This window comes from Paramormyrops kingsleyae, chromosome 8 (genome assembly GCF_048594095.1).
Source record: "Paramormyrops kingsleyae isolate MSU_618 chromosome 8, PKINGS_0.4, whole genome shotgun sequence".
NCBI lineage: Eukaryota > Metazoa > Chordata > Actinopteri > Osteoglossiformes > Mormyridae > Paramormyrops > Paramormyrops kingsleyae.
Genome location: NC_132804.1, coordinates 31,212,840 through 31,237,324, shown reverse-complemented (window position 1 = coordinate 31,237,324; position 24,485 = coordinate 31,212,840). Strand labels below are relative to the sequence as shown.

At 42.7% G+C, this 24,485-nt stretch overlaps 1 protein-coding gene across 1 annotated transcript; it reads right to left on the bottom strand.

Moving 5' to 3' along the window:
• Positions 1-16,965: 16,965 nt before the first annotated feature.
• On the bottom strand, positions 16,966-23,838 carry LOC111835940 (YTH domain-containing family protein 1-like). Its single transcript, XM_023796757.2, has 6 exons — positions 23,453-23,838; positions 22,996-23,020; positions 21,874-21,968; positions 18,766-20,292; positions 18,244-18,288; positions 16,966-18,098 (listed from the first exon to the last, which is right to left on the bottom strand). Exons 1-6 carry the CDS (start codon positions 23,477-23,479, stop codon positions 18,072-18,074), a joined length of 1,746 nt encoding a protein of 581 aa, XP_023652525.2. The 5' UTR covers positions 23,480-23,838; the 3' UTR covers positions 16,966-18,071.
• Between the last annotated feature and the right edge of the window lie 647 nt (positions 23,839-24,485).

The following is a 24,485-nucleotide window of genomic DNA, read 5'->3' as shown; positions in this document are numbered from 1 at the left end:
CTTAGGTGTCTGCCACACAGAGAGTGATAATAACCAGGCAGTGATAATATGTCTGTTTCCTGTAATTTTCCTGCTCTACCTCTCAGAGCTGCAGCTTCGACCCATGGAGCTGATGACAGCCCCACTTACTTTAAGCACAACAGCTATATTGCTGTTGTTTCTCACAGGAATCAATAGACATGGGCTTTGTCTTTGATGACATCCCAAGCCAGGTCACAAGCCAGATGGATGACATCGTCCGTCCGGCCGACTGGCCATCCATCACTTTTATCAAAGGGACTGTTGACTCTCCAATTGTGGCTTGGAAAATGTAATCACCTGTTGACCCAAAACATGTTCCTACTATGTGTAGCATTATGTGTGCGATGGACCCACTTATTTATGGTGACCATCACAGTTAGGCCACATCCATCAGCAGAAAAAGCCACAAGCCCGTTCCTTATAACGATAAAATAATAACATAATATAATCCAGAGATGAGCAGAGTGTCAGAGCTGCCAAATGGGTCATTCAGAAGAGCTCAGTGAAGCCAGGTACTGCTATAGGATGCCTCCTTTGCAATAAGTCCGTTTGTGAATTTTTGTCCCTGCTAGATGTTCCACGGTCAACTGTAAGTGGCATTATTGCAGATGGAGTGGTGTAAAGCACACTGCCACTGGACTCTGGAGCAGTGGAAACATGTTATGTGTAGTGACAAATCACACTTCTCTGTTTGGCAGTCTGGTACCAGACGAGTCTGGGTTTGGTGGATGCCAGGAGAACATTACCTCCCTGACTGTATTGTGCCAACTGTAAAGTTTGGTGGAGGAGGGATAATGGTATGGGGTTGTTTTCCAGTGGTTGGGTTTGGCCCCTTAGTTCCAGTGAAGGGAACTCGTTAATGCTTCAGCATACCAAGACATCGTGGATAGTTCTATGCTTCCATCTTTGTGGTAGCAGTTTGGGTCAGGCCCTTTTCTGCTCCAGCTTGACTGCGCCCCAGTGTGCAAAGATGAATGTTCTTTGGGATGAATGGGCAAAAATTCCTACAGACACACTACATAAACCTGTGCACAACCTTCCCAGAAGAGTGACAGCTGTTATAGCTACAAAGTGGGGACCAAGACCATATTGAAGGCTATGGATTTAGAATGTGACATCATAAACGTTCCTGTAGGTGTAATGGTCAGGTGTCCCAATATTTTTGTTCATATGGTGTATGTTCTGTAAGAGAAGGGCTAAGGCATGAAGCTCATGCATACAGCAGACTGAATTCTCTCCCAGAAAGGCTCCTCAGCCAGTGTCTAGCAGCATCACACCAGAGCACAACAGACGGCAGCACACATGATTACTGAAGCCGCATGATGTGCAGAGGGCAACTGCCCAATCCACGCCGCTGTTGCTGACACAAAATGGCTGTCATGTGTACTGGTTGCCTCCACCTTTACTTTCCTGATTTCACCTTGTAACACAATTTATACTAAGATGATTTATTGTTAGATTATTATTTTTCGCATTACTCTGTACACGTGTCTGTAGCAGTCTGAGGAGGCTAATTGACATCTATCCTATTTTTTTATTTATTAAGCAATAAAGAATACAAAAAGCTTAAATACCTCAGCATGGTTATAATTTTTAAATAATTTGGTGATAATCGGGAAGGGGACAGAATAGCAAGGTGACTATCCCTCGTTTCATTGTATGTTATTTCTCTGGTCATTCAAACTATGGCAATAGGGTTGAAATGGACCACAATTTTATGAACCCCTTAACACCAACAAGGATTGCTGCCCAATTAAAAATGCAAAAGAGGAGATGGGTTTATGCCAATGGGGGTCAAAAGCGCACCCATTGTTCAGAAATGTGAACTGTTTAATCGGCAAGGCCGATGTGCACGGAATACAATGCACCGCGCATTTTGTGCTTGCGTGGCACCCATTATCACGTAAAGTCAGTCCCACTAGATTACATCTAAAAATAAAGCTTCTTTTTGTGCAGTGGTGCTCGTCTTCTCAATTCAATCGACGGCAAAAACAAGGTGCGTTTAATATAGTAGAGTCCCCTTATGAATTATTCATAGTGATTTCATTGTTCTTTTTAATGAACTGACACAGTCTTGAAATATACAGAAATCGGCGTGAATATTGTGCACTTGAAATTAAAATGGAAGCGTCTTAAAAGTTAATTGGCCAGAAAAGGAGCACTGGGTTCTGTGGAGAAAAAGGAAAATCTGCATTGGTGGAACCTTGTAGCAGTGTTACAGCCCACAAGCAGACCAGCAATGACGCCGAGCCAGGCGGAACCCGGGTGAAATGGGGTGAATGAGGTAAAAGCAGGCGGAACAAAGGTGAAACCAGGTGAAATCAGGCGGAGCCAGGATGAAACAGGCTGAAATCGGGGTATTTTTTCCCCGCATCCAGCGTCGACTGCAATGTGGTGACCTCGAAATAAGGACATTTTTAGTGACGGCAAAGGCGAGCAAAGCCTCATGACGGTCCTAATGGGTTTTCATGGCACATATATTTTACTCTAAAATGTTGCTTTACTGTAAGAGCAATTGCGATCTGTCGCAGCTTTCCTCCCTATAAATCATTTGTCACCATGTTATTCCCAAAATACTATTTGTATAGGTATTTGCACACATCAGATGAATAAGCACAATTCAATAGGCTATCTGCAGTGACAACAAAATACTGCCGTGACAACGGCACCATAGTCTGTGTAACATATATATATAACACTAAATGAGGCACATGTCTAAATATATATACAGATTTTGCTATATACTTATTATTATATGCATACAAATGCAACATTTGCACCATTTAAATGTTAACATTTCCATTGGTGCAGACCGCTGACCATCTGTTTGTACATTATAGGTGCATATTGCACATGATGTAGACCTCTGTTATGTATTATATGTGTAGATGTTGTCTGTTTTATGCCTGTGTCGACCTTCTGCATTGCACTGTTTGAATATGCACAAACCGCTGTATTTTTCGAATTACCACATACCTTGCATTTACGCCTCTCTCTTGTGTATCTTATGTCTTGTATTTATTTTCTATCTACATCATGGCCTAATTGTTAATCGCATCTTGTCATGTGGTCTCAAACAACAGTTACACAAAAACTTCCGGTAATCTTGGCCATGTGGCAATAAAGATTGTGATAAAACGATGGGTTTATATAAAACATGGTCTACTTACTATCAATACAAGGATTGCTATAATTTACATGAAACTGAAGAAACATTACCACCAATTCCGTAAAGCTGAAAAACACAAAATTAGTTAAAACATTTACAAAATGTAAGCGTTAATAAAAATGTAACTCAAAAGGCTCTCTAGTTCCTGCTATGTAACTAATCTAGAGATCTAGCATATAAATAACAGTACAAGTATTTCAACAAGCTTAAATAATTTAAAAAAATAAATCCTCACTGAAATTTTAAGTATTAGCTACATGAAAACTTACAGCACCTGCAAAAACACTGTAATTTTAAATAAGAAATTATATAACTAAACATGTGCTTGATATTAAGGTGCAGTGGACTGCAAGTATGAAGCATTTTTATTTTCTGTATGTCTCTCTGGAAGAATATTTGCTGGAATATGTCTGATAAATGTAGCAAATACAGCGTAGGCCTATTGGCTGAATTGGACCGATCCAAACAAGGAAAACTCAGAGTTATGTAGGCTACAGTATTCTTCTCTTATGTTTTATGCCACTGCGTTTTAACAAGTCATGGCCGTGCTGAAGGTGGGTTCTGCTCAAATGAATTTTCGTAATTCCAAAAATCCTACAAAATAGTAGGACAAAAATGACTAAAAACCCATGCTCTCATGCTGTTACCACAATTTAGTAGAAAACAACACATTGAACTCTTTGGAAGCATCATAAAATAAGTTAGAATAATTCATGTACCAAATGCAGAACTCATGCAGCATATCTGGTAGAGAAAAATGGATCAGTTACAAAGCCAAATGTAGAGATGGTTTTGCCCATTCCACGGAATGGGAGCTGATAATCTCCTTCACACTTCACAAGATATGTATCAGATTTATATTATGTGAACCTCATACTTTTAAAAAAAGCAAAGGAAAACAGGAATAAGACCAAGTTAAACACATAGGAACTAACATTGAGAGTGATGCCATAGAATTAGCCAAAAAAAAACTAAGTGTATTGTTTAGATGGTATGGGTGTACGTTGTGTTATGAACCAAAAACCATACAATAAAGAGAACAATGACCTCTGAATTGGCTTCTTTTTGGTACAGGCACATTGTCTTTACTGAAGCAGTGTGGCACATGCTCTCATGCTATTGGCTGAATCCAATGCAGTGGGCGGGCCCACTCCTCCATCTTGGGCTTCCAGCCCCATGTACACTGCTGGATTTTACCTGAGTGTTCAAGGTGTGTGATGCAGACTCAGCTGCAGACCTGCATGCTGGCTTTTTGGCGTCACCTCGGGGACAGCCCGCGGCACAGGACCTGGCTCTGCCGCATCAGGTCCAGATTCTAATGCTATGCTAAAGGCTACATGATGTGTGAAACAGAAGTTGCTGGTGACTGACATTAACAGGGAACTTTTCCACATTCCCAAAACTATAAGTTTGTACAGTGTATAAATCATTCAGGTTTGTTGAGCAACAAAACATATACACAAACGGCAGTCAAAATGACCCAGGACCAGCTCTGGAACGCGTGCTCCTCTTCCTCTGTCTTGACAGTGTTAAACACATGTAGTGCAAGAATTTTGACACTAACTTTAACCAACATTTTTGTTGAAATGCGTCAGACAGCAGCAACAGCCCAGAGCTGAACTAAGATCTGCTAAGGCCAGTCAGACAGTAAACATCCAGGCATGAGAACGGTACCATAAGATTGTACCACATTTTAAAAGAACAGATACGGACTAATACAAAATACTGTGTTTGCTGTAGCATATTATGCAACTAATATAACCAAAAAAAAAAGTAATTCAGTCTATAATCATTAAATGCATGCACAAGTACGTCATTCCTGTACACACACATACAGGCACTCTGTCAGCAAAATGAGTGTGTGTGACTTTGCAGAAGCAGCCCAGAAAAGCCCTCCCCCGAGGACTATAAACGTAGCAAAAACACACGAAACGATGTGATAAGGAGAAAGAATCCATCACTCCTCACGGATTAAAAAGAAAGTCAAACGTCTGATGTTTCAGCAGGGAACGGGCAGAAATATGCCCTGCATGTAGCACTGCACTGACCACATGACCACCAACAGCAAACTGCTCTTGGCGTCGTAATACATAATACGAAGGTGTCCACAGAAATGTGATGGGCTAATGACGACAACAACAACAACAACAACAAAAAACTAAGAACAACAATAACATTTTTTTTTAAATTATTTGGCTCGATATTGTTTCTTTGATGATTTTACTTTTCTGCCTTACACCCATAGCCTCCAGGATAGGTTCCGGACCCCCGCGACACTGAATAGGACAAGCGATTACAGAAAATGGATGGATGGATTATTTCTTTTGTTTTGATGTTCTATTTTAGGATATTCAATTTCCTTTAATTAATTTCCGGAAAAAGCATTGCACAAAAATTCTGTTCTTAAAATATATAGAAACGATTGATTTCAGGAGTTGTTTCATTGTAATTTCCCTTTTCATTGTAGATTATAGCCTTTAATAAATGGCGAGATTTAAATTGTTCATGGTTTATAGATAGGGGAGTATCATAATGCAGATAGATGCCCCAAGGTAATTTGTTTCTCTCGATTCAAATCAACAAATAATTTTGCTCTATTATGTTTCTAGGATCGGGCTCCTAAGCACTTCATTTAATATATCTGTATCTCTTTCATACATATTAGGGAATGAAATTCAGGGTAAACTTTTAGGATTAACTTCAGTTTTAAACATTAAACATTCCGTCTTCATGCTATTATAAGTATTATATATTAATCAGTAAGATTTTAATTGATTTTCGACTGCATTTAATATGTTTTGTCGTCAGTTTTCGAATGTCTTGATCGTTCCTGAACTGTAAAACTGTGACAGTTAATCACCTCCAGGTTGCGTGCTGCTTGGACTCATTTCATTAGAAGATTTGTGTCTGAGGGCAGTCGTCTGCGCGTCCCGTACGGCTTTAGGGGAGGGAACAGAAAAAAATAGAAACGGCTGCCATTCATATTTATAGGTAAAACCCTAATTCTTACGATGATAACCCTAAACACTTAACCAGCCCTAACCATTACCAAAAGTAACCAAACAAAATAAAAGACTTTTGGTTATTTTACTGTTTTCATTGTATTCAAAGAATTTTTATAAAACTGAGTTTTATGTTGTGAGAACCTGAAAAATGCCCCCAGAAGCTAGAAAGTAGCAGGTTTTACCACATTGTGAGGACATTTGGCAAATACACCACCCCCCCCCCCCCCCACACACACTCCAATATTTTGCAAGAGAACAGACAAAAAAACACTTTTTTACTTTGTAACTAACGCAAACTTATAAGTGTCTCACGAATACCTGTAGTGTACTAGAGGTATCACAGTAGTGAGAGAACTGCTTAATATCCGTAATAGTTCAAATTACAGCATCTATCTGCCTCTGTACGTATTATTCTTTGTGGACAAAATGATCTAATTAGTAGCGAAAATACAAATGAAATAAAAATGATCATTTTCACCAAAATATTCATTCTCCCAAACAGTTTTTCTATGGTGACACGACGAAAACTTACATACATACACCAACAAGCAGAACAGAACATTAGCCATTTCGTTTTGTACTCTTTTGTGATATAAGAAATCTACGAAATTGACTTCTACGAAATATGGCCAATGATTTTCTTAAACGAAATGTTGGTTTTAGACTCTTTCTTGCGCCTGTTATCAAATATTAACATAAAGTCCAGTTTGAAATTAAGAGATTTGATAGCTGTCTTACCTGTGGGATAATCAGCAGGTGCACGAGCCAATATCTTCGTCGACAATTTGAAATACTAAGCAGAAAAAGGCAAAAGAGCAGCACGCGACTGATTAACTGTCCGCTGCATAAGGGCTCCTCTTTAGCGGGACTGCATTTTCCTCTAGGTTTTCCTGTAGAGGAGATGTCTGCTCGCGGGTTGAACCAAATGTCATTTTTTTCTGATTACCTTTTTTTGTCTCTTTTGTTCAGATGTGTAAGTGTAGGCCCCTTGCATTGAAATCATCGCCCACCGCCGTGATTGTGGGAGACAGCTGAGTGGGCCCCTTGGATTGTTCCCTGGGAACAATGCATTCTTTTGTGGGGCGCTTCTCTTTACTTCCTGAGACAATCCCGAGAGCCTCCGCTCCTGCTCCTGGACAATGTTTGTTGTTACACTATATACATGCAGAAAAACATCTGCTCATAACGAAATGATGAATAATTATTGCGATTTTATCAGTATTTTCTGAATGTAAATGTATAGAATTATTTTGGTATACAGATCTTTGCCCTTTGTGTCTCAGAAATTTGCCGTTTTTCTACATTGTCCTTAAAACACAGAAACAGAAATTTAGCGTCTTGGCGGGAATGCACTGATCAAAGTGTGTCAGAAATTCCTATCTACGTCATACAGATGACCTCTGTCCCCTCTGTTCGAACTGCCCTGACATGTTCAAAACGCCATGATGTAGCACGTGCGCCTCCAACATTCATGATTCTCAAGGTTGAACTTTTCTCTGTGAGATGTTACACTCGTTGACCGTCCTTGTACGTATCATTCACATGTCGAATTCATTCATTCATTCATTCATCTATTTTGTTTCTATATTTATTCATTCCTTTATGCTTTTGTTTGTTTATTCTAACTCTTTAAGAGAATTGACTAATTTCACGGCCAATCCGTTAACTCGTAAATGACACTGTATTTTTTGTTAAGGCTTTGACTTGAAAAACTAAAAAAAATCTTTTAGTGTGTGTTCCTGTCATTCTGTGACGTATGGGATCTGTACAGTGTTGCGAACACAAAAACAAATAGTCGTATGAGTATGAATGCTTCTTGTTGGTCCGGACATTCGAATGGATGTGACAGGACACATATAAGTACGTTTCTTATTATTAAAAAAAACATTATTTTGTTACACTATGTAACATATATACCTATGTATATAACACACATCCACTCATAAACATCCATTTATATATTTTTATTTACGTTAATATGTTTGAAAAATACACGTTTTCCAAATACAAATTGAGATATTCTATTAATAATAGGCTACCTTTGATTTTCTTTATCAAATATTCTTAGTTCTTCTATGGCACATTGAATTGATTAGGATGTGTTTTAATAATTTTCATATTTTCTTTGTAAAATTCATTTTATTGTTCCATTTTTGTTGTGTGTAGGAATTTATGTTTTTATTGTTTCCATGTTACGCGGTGTAATTATAAATGCCGACTAAACTAAACTTATTTTACTGTTAACATTGACATAAATTCACTAGGATAAAAATTCATAATGTGTTTTCTGCAACTGCAGGAGTCCATTAAACGCATAGTAAGTGCAAAGGAAACCGATTTAATCTGTTTTGCTTATTTTCTGTAACGTATTTTATGTTTCGACACGCATTTATGTTTACTCTGCATTTACATGGATTCTCAGTGTTGTCTGTTCTCCCCACAACCTCAGTCCACGTACATTAATGACGGTATACAGCGTTACTTTCATGTCCAATGTACTGTGTTATGACTGGACATTAGATGCGTTTAAAATTATCTAGTACAATTATGACAACGATCTGAAAGGGTCAGTTTGTTAAACACGTTTATTACACACTAAATTCGTATTTTGACTCTTTCTTTGTTTCTCTTTATATGACGAGCACCGTGGTTATCCCAACATCCCCAGGGACCAATGTACATGGCCACCTTCCTCGAGTGCATCTCTAAAAAATGCAGCTAACTACATATTTTAATATATCCTAACACTCCCATAACTGCATGCAGGCTTTATCATCTCAACCGTAGCCCCCAAAAGTATTTTAAAAGTTACACATCGTACGTTAAACATATAAAAGACCCCTTTTTAATCACGCTAACCATTAAGTTCAATCCCCAATCGCGCATAACTAAAGCTAACTCTTAATCCTCCGTTATTGACGTCTTTCTGATAGTGTATTGGAATAGGGGGCGTAATGAGAGGGCTACGGACCCCTGATGGGGCGAATCTGCTGCCCAAAGACCGTTAGACAGAGCCCGCATGAATAGGGCTGAATGTCATTGTAATGCGACGGGCCAGCTCCTCCTTCATTCACTTTAAGATGAGGAGGAGGCCGCGGAGACAAGGAACATTAGAGAGCAGGAAATTTCAAACCACATGTGCCGTTAACTTCACCTCTAATCCTCTAAAACAATATCGCTTCAAAAGGCGACAGCTGATGTTTTTTTTTTCCAGACCAAACGAGACTGTGGACAAACTAGGAATATTAGAGGAGTGAAGCCGCCGGAGAATCACGCGTAAGAAGAGCATCAGCTTCACGTTTGCAGGTTGCAGCAGAAACTCCGCGCCATTCCGCCGCTATATCATTTACTGCGAGCTACCATGTGAATATCTACGTCCGTTCTTTCGCTTGTAGTAGCGTTTAATTTCCTAGCCCGAATTGCTTTCTATGAATAAGATTTTTGAAACGGTGCAGCGTTTTTTTTTTACATTAGGCCTATACACACATGTGCCAAGAATATTATGCATTTTAAAACGAGTGTACTCCGATAAAGATGTGCAGGTGTTTAAGTTGTAGCTATAAGTATAGTTTTACTGTAATGCTAAGTATTTAGGTATTACGATGTGTAATGTTAAAATAATCTATCGATATCAAGAAAACATATAGCAAATGTTTAATTCTTTGTTCTGTCAGAAGGAGATGTTGGAGTGGGGGTGGGGGTAGCTTATTTTCTTCCGGGACAACTGATCGATATGTTTCTGGGGACATTTCAGTCAATCCATTGAGATGTTGCAATCAGGATAAGTTAAACATCGTTATATTATGGATTACACAACCGGATTAATGCGATATATAATAAACGTAAAAACCTAAATTGTCACATACGTTAGATATTCATGCAATTTATGAATATAAATCGATATAAATCAGAGCATTTATTTCATAATATAACTCAATCGAATAAATAACCTGATAACTATTAAAATATTAAAAAGAAAACGAATACGATCACGGTTGTTAAATAGAAAGAAATCGTAGATGTCTATAATTTTAATTAAACATGTTTTTTCAGCTTTGAAGAAAATTTTCAGTCAAAATTTAATATTGTCATGTTGTCAGACCAATAATTATGCATTATACATATGCCGGTTAATAAACGTTTTGGGTAAGAGACAGTGTTTACAGATGTATGTATTCGCCCATATGATGTGTGCTCGGTGAGGACGAGAAACGGGTTGTGTAATTTGGCATTGTAACACTACAGGCACGTGCAATCATCAGTTATGTTCAATACCATGGACAGCGAATAACAGCAACCGAGGCGTAGCCTGGTACACCAGGAACGTACAAACCGAAAAAGTTTTCATCTTAAGTAGTTCCATTATTGGAAGAGTTATTTCATTACATTATTCTTTCTATATAATGCGGTGTATGCTTTCCATATAATTATCTACATCCGTTTTTCGGCTTATCGAACTTTATGTGTGAATGTTTAAATGTTGGAAATGAAAAGAAAGATTTTTTTTATTATTGACTGGGCGATTATGAATATGTAAGTTATATTCCATAAAGACCACATATTTATGTGCTCATGCTTTATACAGTACACAACAAACATTGTTATAAGCGGATGGATACCTAAATGTAAATGTAACCATGTGTAAAACATACCGCGACGTCAAGTATAAGCTCGTGACGCATAATAATATGGTCACCTTTAAATTCACATTCTGTACTTAAGGTGTGAATTCTGTGAAAATAATCATTTGAATCACAAATGACAAAGGAGAAAGATCTCTTGCACACATGAAAAGTGTGCTCTAAAATATGAAAATGTCGATTAGTTTAATAGTAAATTACATATGTTCAAATATATTTTTTTAAAAGATTGTATCGTTATTCACAATGAAAAATATGCATTTTCTCGTTATTCTTTGATTATATATTGGTCATACTTGAAATATATTTTCTTTCCAAATAATTAATTAGGAGATGGACTTTCAGGTGTGTGTTGCTGTGTTAAAGTCAAAATGAGTCAGGACGTATCTTTCGATTTTATATAACTCAAGCAGGATAAATAAATATCCCGTTTCCTTAAGGCGAAACAAATCGGTGCAGAGGATATGACCACAAATTAAATGGACTGCCTATGTGTCCGCAAACGTATATGCTTACAGCCCATAAATTTATATAACACGTATATGCGTTTTAATAATTTCTTGCAGTCTGCAGAATGTCAGTCCCTGTGGTTTCAAGGACATCTCGATGATAAGGATTTGGTTAATGGGGGAGAACTCAGGCCCGACCAATGACGTCACCGTGTCCCGATGTAATCCTCTTGTGTTGAGCCCAATCAGCAGAAGGCTGCGAGTCCCTGGGATGGGAAGAGCGAGCTCTAATCCGCTAGGCTGGATCAGAGGAGCCGAAAAAAAAAACACAAGGGTCTGACCAAAAACTGCTGTCTTGGACGATCAAGATAAAACCGGGATAAAAGTAACCCTTACAGGCGCTGGCCGAAGCTCCGGGAATAGGATACGGTCAGCACCAGGGATGCTTATGTACCTCGATCAGGAAAAGACAGAAGTCTTTTTTTTTCTCGCAAGAAGAAGAAGATAATAGCAATAATAATAAGATGATCATACTTTTGTTTTATTTTCATGCCTCTTTTTGGTATTTTGGGAAAGGTTTATAGTCTACGTGTACGAACTAATTGAGGACAACGCGAAATCTGCTGTCCTGCCCTTCGCTTTGTGCTGTACAGTAGTCTGATGCAGCCGACAAACAATAAGCAAGCGAGCGATGGGCCCACGCACCTTACAGATGAACCTCAGGAGACTTTTTGCATTGGATTAGAAAAGGGCTTGCAGTTACAGTACGATCTGCATTTTTCAGTCAAATGAGCACATTTTCAATTTGGATGCAAGGCAAATAGTAAATAAGAGTGGACTATAAATTAAAAAAATATTGCGAGCAAAGAATTTTTAGCAACTGTCATGCGTTATTTTGAACAATGGGAGCCCAATTTCACAACGATTGTTTGACAGTATATTGAAAAACTGGTGGAAACGGAGGATGCTGTTAGCTGATCTATCTGCTTTTCGGATATTGATCTATAGGATTGTCGACGCAGTGAGGATTTCGCATAGACTGAATTTGCCAATGTGTTAGGCTAAATGGATTCATGCTTTGGTTTAACTTTGGTTATAAATGATGTTGTAATATAAATCATGCATAATAATGATTCCGCAAACACACGCGCTTATTAAAGTGCGATTATGTGGGTAAAAATGCGAAACATTTATAGGTAGAAATATCGCGGTAAATGTGTATTTCTCGGATTAGTTTATTTTACAAACTGCATGTTGGCTGAGTAAAGCGATAAAGACAGGCTGACACTGACGTGCCGCTTTGTGAAAGGGACTCAACCCCAAACGCATTTTGGATGATGTCCTGTGAGGTACTGGATAGGACAAGCGAGGAGTGGGGAGCTCATTTGCACAGGGTTACCACTCTGCGTGTTCACAGCGGACCTTGATTTAATATCCATACAATTAAGGCACGCGGTGAATGCCAAGAGAGGAACTTCAAGAGCACCGTGCTGTCAGCCATGTTCATGCTACTGTGTAAGAGCTTAGCATAGAGAAATGCTTGGCCAGTACCCAGTACCCATCCTTAGCGCATTAATGCAAACGAATACAGAACACCTCAGGATTACAATTTTCAATTAACAGTATAATTTTCTGGTGGTATACGAGTACAATATTAAGACCAGCTCTGTTTATCGGTTTAATACTGTAACATGTTTTACGAAAATCCTGGTTAGATTTACCCTTGAAGGGCACATGGCAGCCTAATTGGTCGCAGATCTTCGTTAAATTACGTAGTTGCCCTACAAACGATTTACCCAATACTTTTGTCGTTAAAATGCTTACAAAAAACTGTGTATATTATATTATAATAAGTAGGCCTATATTATATTATGCTATTCTTTTGGGAGAGTGGGTCATGGTTTTATCCTAAGCCAAGAATACTACAGCCCCACCACATATTATAGTCAGTCCTTCAAAGCACGGTGAACGTTGCCATGCAGCTTGTGTAACGGGAATACCACGCGTTTACTGCCAGACATATGACATGCGCTGCTTATGCTAGCATTGAATACCACCGAACAGGACAACCATTCCTACGACACCTCAGCCTGTGTCCTTACTTAATTCCTATCGGGCTGTGTGTGCACTTTTACCCAGTTACAATACATTACTATTTAAATAGCGTGCACGTAATAAACACCACCGACTTTAATTTACATCGATCATAATATGCTACAACCAGGCCGATCGTGTTATTTAGAAGTCGTCCCTAAGATGTCATGCAGCGCCACCCATATTCTTTGTCAAGGGCATTAATTAAATACACTGGGACATTAAAGTTTTCAGGAGGTTACGTTTTATTGCAGGTATACATCGTTGGTGAAAATGAAATGCAACTATATATTTTCAATGAAGCGCACAACTGTCGCCGTGGATCTATGTGGTTTATGTACCAATATGGAATTATATGTGACCGTGAGATTCGGATTTTTATCATCACCCAAATTTAACCCAAGGAATAGACCTATAGTCCCACAAATTTCATGCGATTCATTTAGTGTTACCTATCCTCAACTGTGAAATGATTGATACAATTAAAATCATATTGAACTATGTTTCAGAGCCAAAGATGTTTTCTTTCATGAAACAAAAACATATCGGTGCGAATACATGACTAACACCTTATGTGAATAGGTTGTTGCGAATTTCCAGAAATAATTTTGACTCGTACATGTAACACGTGAGGCTGTAAGACTCACACCGGCCTGGTTACACAGTGTGCATGCATCATATTAAACCGCCGCACGCCGTGCATCTAAACTGAACGCTGGTGCTGTTCAAACGTCGATGAAAAGAAGCACTTATGCATGAAAGCTAAACTAGCCTACTTCATAAACAAAACCGGTTAATAATACGCCTTGTCTAAAGTGTCGAGAGAAACTATTCGCACTGTGTTTCGACGAGAGCCGTGCTCACCAGTCAGACATGAAGGGGATATATTCGGGGCCTCAGACAGTACCATTGTGCTTCTCATAGCTGTTTTAGAGATGAATTTTCGGCAATTACCATTAAATAGCATTTGAAATTCACGTAACATTTGAGGTTGCACAACGGACATTTTGTGTGTTTTACAGATTCAGAAGCATTATTATACCGACATTGCATGTTTGGTTTTACTTGGGATTAAAGCAAAGGTTCTGGTTCTGTCTGTATGATGCTGGATTCTTTCAGAATTAATAGAGCATTAATGTTGTGCCAGGCAACATACATGTGTGTCAACCAACCGTGTGTGCACGACATGTTTTTATAATTTAATAAACTATTCAGAGTAATTGTTTTCTGTACTTGATTTCAGTTGAGACATTAAGGAATTATTTGCAGATAGCTAGGTTATCATGACGTAATACGTCTCAGATATAGAGCACTGAATGAAAACTGTACCAGTCAGCACGAGCCCCCCCTCCCATAAAATTATAATATGCATATTTATTTTTTACTAACACCACAAAATCGTTTCTCTTTCATATACTGAGGATCTCTTCTCACTAAAACATTAAAGATTAGAAGAATTTTGTAATACTAGTGACCGTGTCCGTTGCTAAGTGTAATATTTTTGCCTTCACTAAATATCTGTGGACTTAAGGGGAAAAAAATAGTTAAACCTAAGACAAATGTCTAAATCTAAGAGGCATAATTACAACCAGGCCACAAAAACAGATCTTGATGGATGTTTCTGAGATAAGGAATAAGCCTATTTTCAAATGAGAGTCGTTAAAAAAATATGGTAGAACCACTTTGGTTTCAGTACAGCATGAGATGAGGCGACACCCTACTTACCTGCAGCTCCTGAGAGCTCATGCCCACGGTTTTTACGTCATGCCGCTTCAGCGCGAATGGCTCCGGCTCTCGGAGGCTCCAGCACCCAGGAGTCGATTACAGTGTTTCCTGATTGATTGTCTATTTATTTATTTGCCTTGCCTGTCCCACTGAAGGCGTGTATATTTTAACCTGATTAACCTACCAACAAAGACGCATAAAAAATGCCGTGACATTTATTCGGCTTGGCCAAAAACGTCGTTTTCTACTATTCTTAATTTCATAAATCCATCCTTTAATATTTTAACAGTTTATTATTGTGAGGGTCGCGGGAAAATCTGTTACCTTAAAAAGGACCACCGGAATGACGGTCATTTTTTAATTCGTAAACAGTTCAACTTCATGAGAAAACATATATGGTATGTTAAACGAGTTTAAGGTTTTCACCCAGTCTTCAACGTTTGCAGTGCATTTTTAAGGTTACAGAACAGATCTAACGTCTCAATTCGCCAGCTGAACGTAATATTTTGGATGTGACGTATTTAGCCTAAACGTACTTTCGTTACTTAGGGTTCCGCTCTAACGTGTTTGTAACGTTTTAATAACGTAAAATCATCAGCACCCCGGACAGCTCTGCGAAACGAAAGCAAAAGCTTAACAGTCAACTAATGCACCCGGAACTGTACCAAAACTCACGTGCGTATAATTAGACCTGCTTTTAAACCTGGTAGCTGGAAAAACGCAACTAGGTCAGCGTTAAGAACTGCATCGACATTTTAAATGAAGAGCACTTAATTTGATTGATTTAAAACGCACTGTAAGGATACGTATATAAATCCGGCAGTTTACCATAAAGCACGTGTGTGTCGAACCCCTCCATGCCAAGAGCTGCTTTTAATAGAAAGCGGACGGCAAATTGTAGACTATACAAGTATAGGTGTCACAAACTTAAACTCTGGTCGCAGACAGGGCTTAACTTTCCGAGTCACAACTAGTCAACAATGGGAAATCAAGCCGGCGTATCCTTCGTTTTCTTTCGGCCCTTAAATGATAGGGGGCTGCATGGAGTAGCCTTTTGGGAGCCTCCCCCTCCTATCGGCCGCCCGGCGATAAGTGAAAGCACAAAGTGGCAGCTTCCGCTGTGATAATACAGTATCTCCGTGAGAATGTAATTACTCACCGTGAAGTGAAAAGCACAATGAAATACGTGTACGGCGCTTTACAAAGGCTGACTTTGGACACGTCGCTTCTTTCTGGGAAACGATCTAACAGGGGCACTTTGCCCCGTTATTATACTATTAACCAGGATTAAATGCGCACTTATTTCCCTTGTATAAAGGCAAACGTCCCGTCAGAGAGTTATGGATAGGATAGGCAAGGCAGGCAATTGCAGCCCCACCGAACTGGGCCGATCACATAGTACATTATAACGACAAATCCGCTTCATTTGTGTATTCTGTTGTTTTTTTTTTAAACAGTAAAGTGAAAATAAAGGAATTGTGTTTACTAAACTCTATTTATTGATATTAGACTTCACGCTAAAACAATGGTAATACATTTTACCATGTCGCGCGGGGGTGCGTTGGAGTTCTTTGCCTGCTCAGTGTCCCCAAAATCGCCTCTGCGCCCTATGAAGGAACTATGGAGCAACGGTGCGTCGCAAACGGATATGCGCCTACCGGGCGACATTTAACATCGATGCGCAGCGCTACGGCGGAGCAAGTGCACCGCATACTCCTTACTGTAGCTGAGCAAAATATAGGGGAAATATAGTTGCATATTAAAATGCAAATTCTTATAGAGTTCCGTTTCATCAAAGTGAGCGCTATTAATGACCGCGGAATGGCATCAACACAGCGCAAAGAAAGCAGCACACAGAAACATCGTTTCTTTGTTTTTCTTACTCTTGACAGTAAATCAGTAACATTAAATTTGGGTTACACATTTGAGGCTTTTTCCGTTACAATATGCTCCTACGTTAAAGCTTAGCATTACTGAGGACAAGTGAAGATAAGTTTATAGGAAAAACAATTTAGAAAACGAAAATATTGAGAAGTCAGAACGGAGGTGACTGGTAACTCAAACGCGATTTCAAAATGTTAAACAATTCACTCAAATGCTTCAAACACATCACGTCGTTCTAAAAATATATATCAGAATATTTTCTCATTGATTTTAAATGCTACATTTTCCCAGACTGGCATAAACATAGGAACACACACCCATGATGGAAAAGATGGAGTAGTACGTCACACCGTTTAAACAAGCGAAAGTCAGATTCCTAACTGGAGCAGAGCCAGGCGGCTCAAACTACAGCCTCCGCAGAAAGTTTCAGATGTCCGCGTTTCTCTCCCTGATGTACTGGTACAGTTACAGATTAACTTACAGTTAATATCACTCCTGTGATACAGTTATGTTTGAAACAAATGTTAAGGCTTTGAAAAAGAAAAAAAATACTTAAGTCATCATCACAACAGTAATGAGCCAAGAAATACATAATCCAAAAAATATAGTTTTACACCAAAATTAGTCATGAGTAATTTCATCTCTCATTGTCCCGTTGTAGCCAATTCCGCGGCTTCCTCCGCAGAGTCCTGCAGTCACAGCCAGTACCGCTACAATACTGCCTCCGTGTGGACAACAAGGCTACTGCGCACCAGTCTTTGATTGTACAAAAGAAACTGGCCAAGTATATTTACTGGTGCTGCCAAACCCTGATTAAGATTTAGTAAAGGGGGGGGGGGGGGCATAATCAAAAACAGTCCAAGACATGACAAGGCAAAAAAATAAAAATAAAAATCAAATCAGAAAGCTGAAGCTACTTGATACACGATACCAGCTTCCTCCCGAAAGGGCACAGCCGGTGCAGAAAGCTAACGTCTATCGCTGGGAAGAGCAATCAAAATTAAATGGGGGGATTCATCTTTCTGTTTTTATTTTCAAAATGTCAGTCCTAGTATAACTGTTAACAAGCCAAGAATACAGTCCTCTATTGCTTACTTCTATTTTGGCGTTCCTGGAGGTCCATCCGAGGGGCATGGCGGGCAGCGGAGCAGGGGGAGAGAGGGACAGGTTAGACCCAGCACAGCTGCAATATCCAGCAGCTTTACCATTTACAGGAGCCCAAAGACACCCAACCCCATCCCCCCCGAACGCTGTACCTGATCCAGCCGGGAGCGATTCTGGATGGGCGCGGGGTCGAAGCACTGCAGACAGAGGAAGGGAGGCAGAGGGTCAGGCAAGGCTGCAGTTACAGGGCAGGACAACACCTACACCAGCCTCCTCATGGCTGTCGCACTGGCTTTGACCCAGCCCCCACCTGGATGCAACGGCCAAACCCCCCCACCCCCCCCTAAACACTACCATACAAGGAGCCTGAAAACATGGATGTTCTTTAATACTTGAGTATTAACTGTTCAGTACTAAGACGGCAGAAAATCTGTCCTGCAAGGGTTTGAATCAAGGGCCCTGCTGCAACACAACACCTCACATGCTATGTGAAATGTACAGCCTCCCCCCAAGGCCACTGAAAATGTCTGAACAGTGACGTGCATTTCAAGAAAGGAAAAACCTGAACTTTGCATGAGCACAAACATGCGATCGCTTCTTGCTCGTGTCGGGCATGCCCAGGTAGCCCCTCCCCACCCCCCCACCAATGCATGTACAACTCCAGAAGCAGTCACCTTGCGGACCACCCCCTCCTCCTCCTGTCGTTTCTCGTAGTGCGAGAAGTCGTCGAAGATGGAGGTGGTGTGCTTGTAGGTGGCGATGATCTTCAGCACCTGCTTGGCCTTCTCCAGCGGCACCTCCTGCGTGTCCCGCGAGTTGGTCACCGGCTTGTTCTCGTTGTTCTCCAGCCGGATGTGCCGCAGTTGGCTGTTGGGCACGTCCTTGACGAACACCCAGCTGACGTCGAACTTGCCCTTCCACTTGTCCTGCGCCCACACGCCGGCGCTGGTGCCGTAGTCCACGGGCGAGCGCATCTCTGCCACGCCGCAGAAGTGCCCGCTGCCGTTGACGCTGAAGAGCAGGTAGAGCGGCCCCTTGGCGCCCAGCGAGCGGTAGGCGGCGTCCAGCCGCTTGTTGCCGTGCTCCGTGCTGCACCAGATGGAGTACTTGATGGAACGGTGGATGTCGTCCTCAGAGTAGCTCTTGATGATAAACACACGGCCAACCTTCACGTTCCAATCAAAGTCCTTGGGGTTGTAGCTGTGGGCAGCCCGCAGCTTCTCCAGGACGGGGTGCGACTCAGCGGCGGGACAGGCCACGTCGCCACCAGGGCCTGGGAGTCCAACACCGAGGCCAGCGGGCCCCCCCCCAACAGGCAAGCCGCCCTCGCTCTGGCCGTAGCCTGCATTGCGGCTACGGGGGGCAACCCAACGGGCCTGCGGGGACAGGGCCTGCACGTGGTTCTGGTACGGCTGCAGTTGGGGCAGTGGCGGTGGCAGCTGAGGCAGGGGCGGCTGCGTGAGCGTGGCCGCGGGCAGGGCGGCTGGCGGGGGGCCCTTGGGCACGGGTCCCTTGCCATCATCCCAGGTGCCGATGTCCATGTTGTGCTTGATGGGCGGCGGGGGCAAGCCCGCCCCCTGCTTGGCCTTGGCTTTCAGCTGTGGCCGGGCCGGTTTGCTGGCGATGGCAGCCCAAGAGGCGGGTTTGGGCGGGGGGACACCCACAGCAGCCGTCGCTATGTTCCCGTTGCCAGCCACACCCCCGATTGCCGAGCCCACCACCTTCAGGGTGGACCCGGCACCATCGCCCCCACCGCCCAGCTTTAGTCCCACCATGCCCTGCTCGATGCTGCTCACGCCCGGCGCCTTGCTCAGCGTGTCGCCGTGGAAACCGCCCTGACCATCCACCAGGGTGCCCCCCAGGGAGCTCGGTGGGTAGCTGTAGCTGCCCCCATAGGTGGAGCCCTGGGTCTGCTGGCCCTGCGAGCTGCCAGAACCCCAGGCTGAGAAGGCCGCATTCTCAGGGAAGAAGTTGAAGCGATGCTGGTAGATGTTACTGCCCAGGCCGCCTGGCTGACCGAACACCGTGTCGTGCACAAAGTGGTGATCACCATTGCTGAGGGGTGCATAGGGCGCCAGGTAGGGCAGGGGCGGGTCACCCCCTGTGGACCAGGGCGCCTCACTCAGGGGGTACGGGAAGCCAATGGAGGGTGCGTAGTAGCTAGGCAGGTATGGGTCAGTCATTGATTGGTAGCTGTTACTCTGTGGAGGGGAGGGACAAGACAAATGTCCAAAGAACCAATTAATGACCAGGAGAAAGAACACACAGAGGTCACACAGGCCTGTGAAGCCAGCATGCTAACAGAGTGTGAGCACAGACAACCAAGCTGCCATTGGAGAGCAGCTGGCAGTCAGATCCAGGATCTGACAGAACCAGGCAGGGATGAGATATCAAACATAAAATATACATGTTTAACACTGACTGCATTACCAGCAAGTCCAAAACGGCCTGAAAATGAGATTACCATTGTATATGCATATGTATATTGTATATGCCTGGCATACATACTCTTTGTTCATGGGCAGAAGTAACACAGCGCTACACCTCCCACGACAGCCAGCGACACACAGCGCTACACCTCCCACGACAGCCAGCGACACACAGCGCTACACCTCCCATGACAGCCAGCGACACACAGCGCTACACCTTCCACAACATCCAGAGCACCAAGCTGTCAAATTGTTTACACCTCCCACGACATTCACAGTATTACAGCCCTAATGTCAGCCACAACACTGAAGCATCACACAACATCTCACAATTACATCTCCCACCTGTTAATACACCACCGACTCCACCTTCTAATTACTAAACCACATATTTTTTGGAAAAGACTGAGTCACTTGTTTTGACTGGCAAAATAGGACATCATGGAATGTATCAAGAATTATCTGTTCCTGTTGCAACTGGATAAACTTTGGTTATATTACACCTGAATGACACTAATCATCTGCCATAAGGGAAAAAAACCTACGGCCAATCAGAGTGAGGAGGCTTTCAGGGACACCGCCCACACTTATGTAGCAAGAGCAGCAGGCCAGTCTTTACGATTTAAATCTCAGATAGACACGCTACTGGATTACAGCACAGATTACTGTACAAGAGCAGGCTACAGCATGCACTGTGGCTTGTGTCTATCCAGGTGCCTAAACTCTCCATTTCACCAATTAACCAAGTGCAGGAAACCACTTTCCAAAGATGCAGCAAGATACCCAGCAGTTTAAAGGGCAGACCTGCTTACAAGCTCATTCTTTTTACTTAAGGCTGAAATGTACATACTGCTATGCAGTTTGTAAAAGCAGCTAAAGTTTGCCTGCATTCTCCTTTAAAACAAACCAGTAGGTAACATACAGATAGTTATTAAAAACCCACCAGAGAGATTATACAAGTAAATACATTCTTCAAGTAATTTCCACTACGTAAATGTATTAAGTTAAATTTCTATACTGGCAGCGACAGTTGTATAATTTAAGGATAAGCCACGTCAGGTAACCTGCCAAATACGGCCTATTCCTGCAATAAGCAATAATAATACATTTGTAAAAAGCATCACTGACAGGTAGCATCTGGACATACCTCGTACTCGAGGGAGTACTAATAGCACACCAGTCATCTGAGAGGGGCATCTGGGAAACGCAGGCAGCAAGGCGAGGCAGGAGTCAGTGCCAAAGGGCAGACAGACAGACAGGCCCACGCACAGAGAGACAGGCCCACAGACAGACAGACAGGCCCACGCACAGACAGACAGGCCCACAGACAGACGCAGACAGAGCAGCACTGACCTGGTTTGACTGACCGGTGAGGTACGGCTCAAAGTCGTTGTCGAGGACAGTCTCCTTCTGGTGAAGTGAACCATTTTGCACGGAAACAGGAAAGGCTGTGTGACAGTGGAATTATTCAGCACTAGTCAGCTGGCAGACAACACTCACATTTTCTTCTAACACTAAGTGGACGGATCTCACTCACTCACTCTGAAATTCCCCACAGGAAAGACAAGTAAATGGGGGGGAGGGGTCATTCAAATCTATCACAGCCTCATGAATGTAAAAACCAGTATTTGTCCAGAAATTCATCATCGTACCAAATTTTTGTAGAATTATCTAACAAGCTCTTCCCTTATTGTATAGAGGGACCATAACTTACAACCTCATCTCAGCCTTTGGGCTAAGCCTGGCATCAGTCTGACCGACCAAGTCAGTCACCAGCTCCCCCTATTTAAAGCAGATTCCCAGTAAGACGAATTCCTCCATTAAAAGCATCTGCTAAACTTGATCCCCTTCACTTATAAATTCATCTCTAAGAATATAAACAGAAGGATCTCTCAAAAGATCATTGTAAAGAATTTTGGGTATACATTGTAAAGGCCAACTACTGCTTCCACAAAGTTATGCTGAAATGTGAACAGATGTCCGCCAAGTGGCTGAACTGACAGATATACTTTTACCGACTTTAGGTTTAAAATCAGCCTTTCACTGGCCGATCACAGCGGCACGCCATTCACATGTAGGCATTTTAAAAACAGGTGAGCCAACATAAGCAGGTAGACCTATAGTTTAGCTAACTTTAACGTTTAGTACGAAAGGGAGCCGGGATTGCGGGGGCAGGCCACCGACACGCCACCCCGAGCGGCGGGCCAGCCAGCTGACCCCGGGACCCAGACGGCGGAGCTGGAGCTACACTTCCTGTTCACCGGACGACCAGAATGCAACACCAGCTAAGCTAGTTAGCCAGGTAGCGCTCCGGTGTGGGAAAGACGGGCCTGGCATACATCACTATCGTCCCTATCGTGATCACGCTCCTCCTCCCCGGGTGTAAATCACAGAGCCCAGAGAGCCCCACTCCCCCGCGGTGGAAAGTTATCCAACCACCCATTAAAGCGTAGCCGTGCGCCGCCTTTCTCTTACCTTTAGTGTCTTGTCCTTTTGGTCTCTTCATTCCGTTTAAAACAACATGTAAAAAAGAGAAACACGTAACTTTATGAAAACAGCACTTAATCTGCAGCACGTAGGGCTTCGGCGCGGCTAAAAACAGCAGCAGCACGGTGAAGCTGCCGCTTTAACCTGTTAGATACATAACGGAGCCCGGCTACGCGGAGTAAACGCCGGGGGAGCTAAGAAGCTAAGCGAGCGGCAAGCTAAAGGAACAGAGCAGCGGCCGGCTGGACCCACATACGTATAAACCGCCAGCTAAAGGGCCGGGAAATAGTCATATCCCCGCGGGGGCTAAGGGCTGCTTGCCGGCAGCGGCTTGTCGACCATCGCTTGTATTTTTCCGACATTAAAATTCACAGGAAGGAGGGATGCGATCCCTGAGTGCAGGGAGACCACGGCAAAGGCCGCGGGATCACCCCGCCCTGCCTACCTGAGGATCGATGCTTGTGGCGGACATAATTCGCTAGGCGAGCCCCTGGCGGCGAGCGGAGCCTCCAGTCAGTGCCTCTCCAGTCCCCGTGTTTCTGTCTCCCCAGGACTCGCTGTGTTTTTCCCCAGCAGAACTTCCACTGATTAATTGTTTATATCAGCTCCACTTCGACTCCGTTAATCCACCGCACAAACACTACAGATTGTTCCACGGTATCCAGATCTCAGTTTATACACCGTTAATTTGACAGCTGTTTTTTCCTTCCGTGCTCTTTTTCTTTTTCCTTTTCTTTTTTCAGTCCAACAAGCCCCCAGTTATTGTGCGGCCCCGTCCACTTCCCCCAATGGCAGCTCCATCCGGGGCATGAGCCGGCGCCGCTGACGTAACCAGAGCCCACTGACGTCACACTCCCTTTAAAGCTGCCGCCGCTTCCTCCAATGGCGGCAGCTCCATCCGGGGTCTTAGTGAGCGCCACTGCTAGCGCCACTGGCTCTGACGTCATCACCGCCTGCTTTTTTTTTTTTTAAATGGTCAAATGTCAAATGTCAATACTCACTGCAGTCACTACTGCTCTGGCCTTTTGATGCCCTGGAACCATTTGATGCTCAGAGCAAGATGCAGCTGTCCAAGTCGGAGCCACTGCCGCTATGGAGTGAGCATGTACTGAATCCCACGTATTTGCTGGATGACCAAATCACAGCAGACCGATAGGTGACAATGCCACTCAAAAAGACCCTGCGTATATCTCCTCTGATGGAGAGCACCACTTTTGAAGAAGGTGGGATTACAGCAGCTGCTGACCTAGCCAGGTGCTCTTGATGTGCAAGTGCATGGAGACACTGGTATCCCAGCCACCGTCCCTGGACCAAGGTGTACAGTACGTCCCTTTTTTCTGGGAAGGAGTGTGGGAAACTTTTCCTAGTCCTCACCCACGTAGGGATCCTCTGACTCTGCGGGAGGTAAGGTCTTAAGCCAGATTCTGAGGACAGCAGTTGCAGAGGGTAACCCATTCATCCCACCAGCACAGAGCTGC

Bases quoted from the DNA above. Each gene is read 5' to 3' on its own strand.
- LOC111835940 (XM_023796757.2), bottom strand. From the start codon at position 23,479: ATGTCCGCCACAAGCATCGATCCTCAG. The intron at 18,289-18,765 runs GTGACTGCTTCT...CTCTGTCTGCAG, and splicing joins AGGAGGGGGTGGTCCGCAAG to TGCTTCGACCCCGCGCCCAT. The intron at 18,099-18,243 runs GTACAGCGTTCG...ATGGACCTCCAG, and splicing joins ATCGCTCCCGGCTGGATCAG to GAACGCCAAAATAGAAGTAA.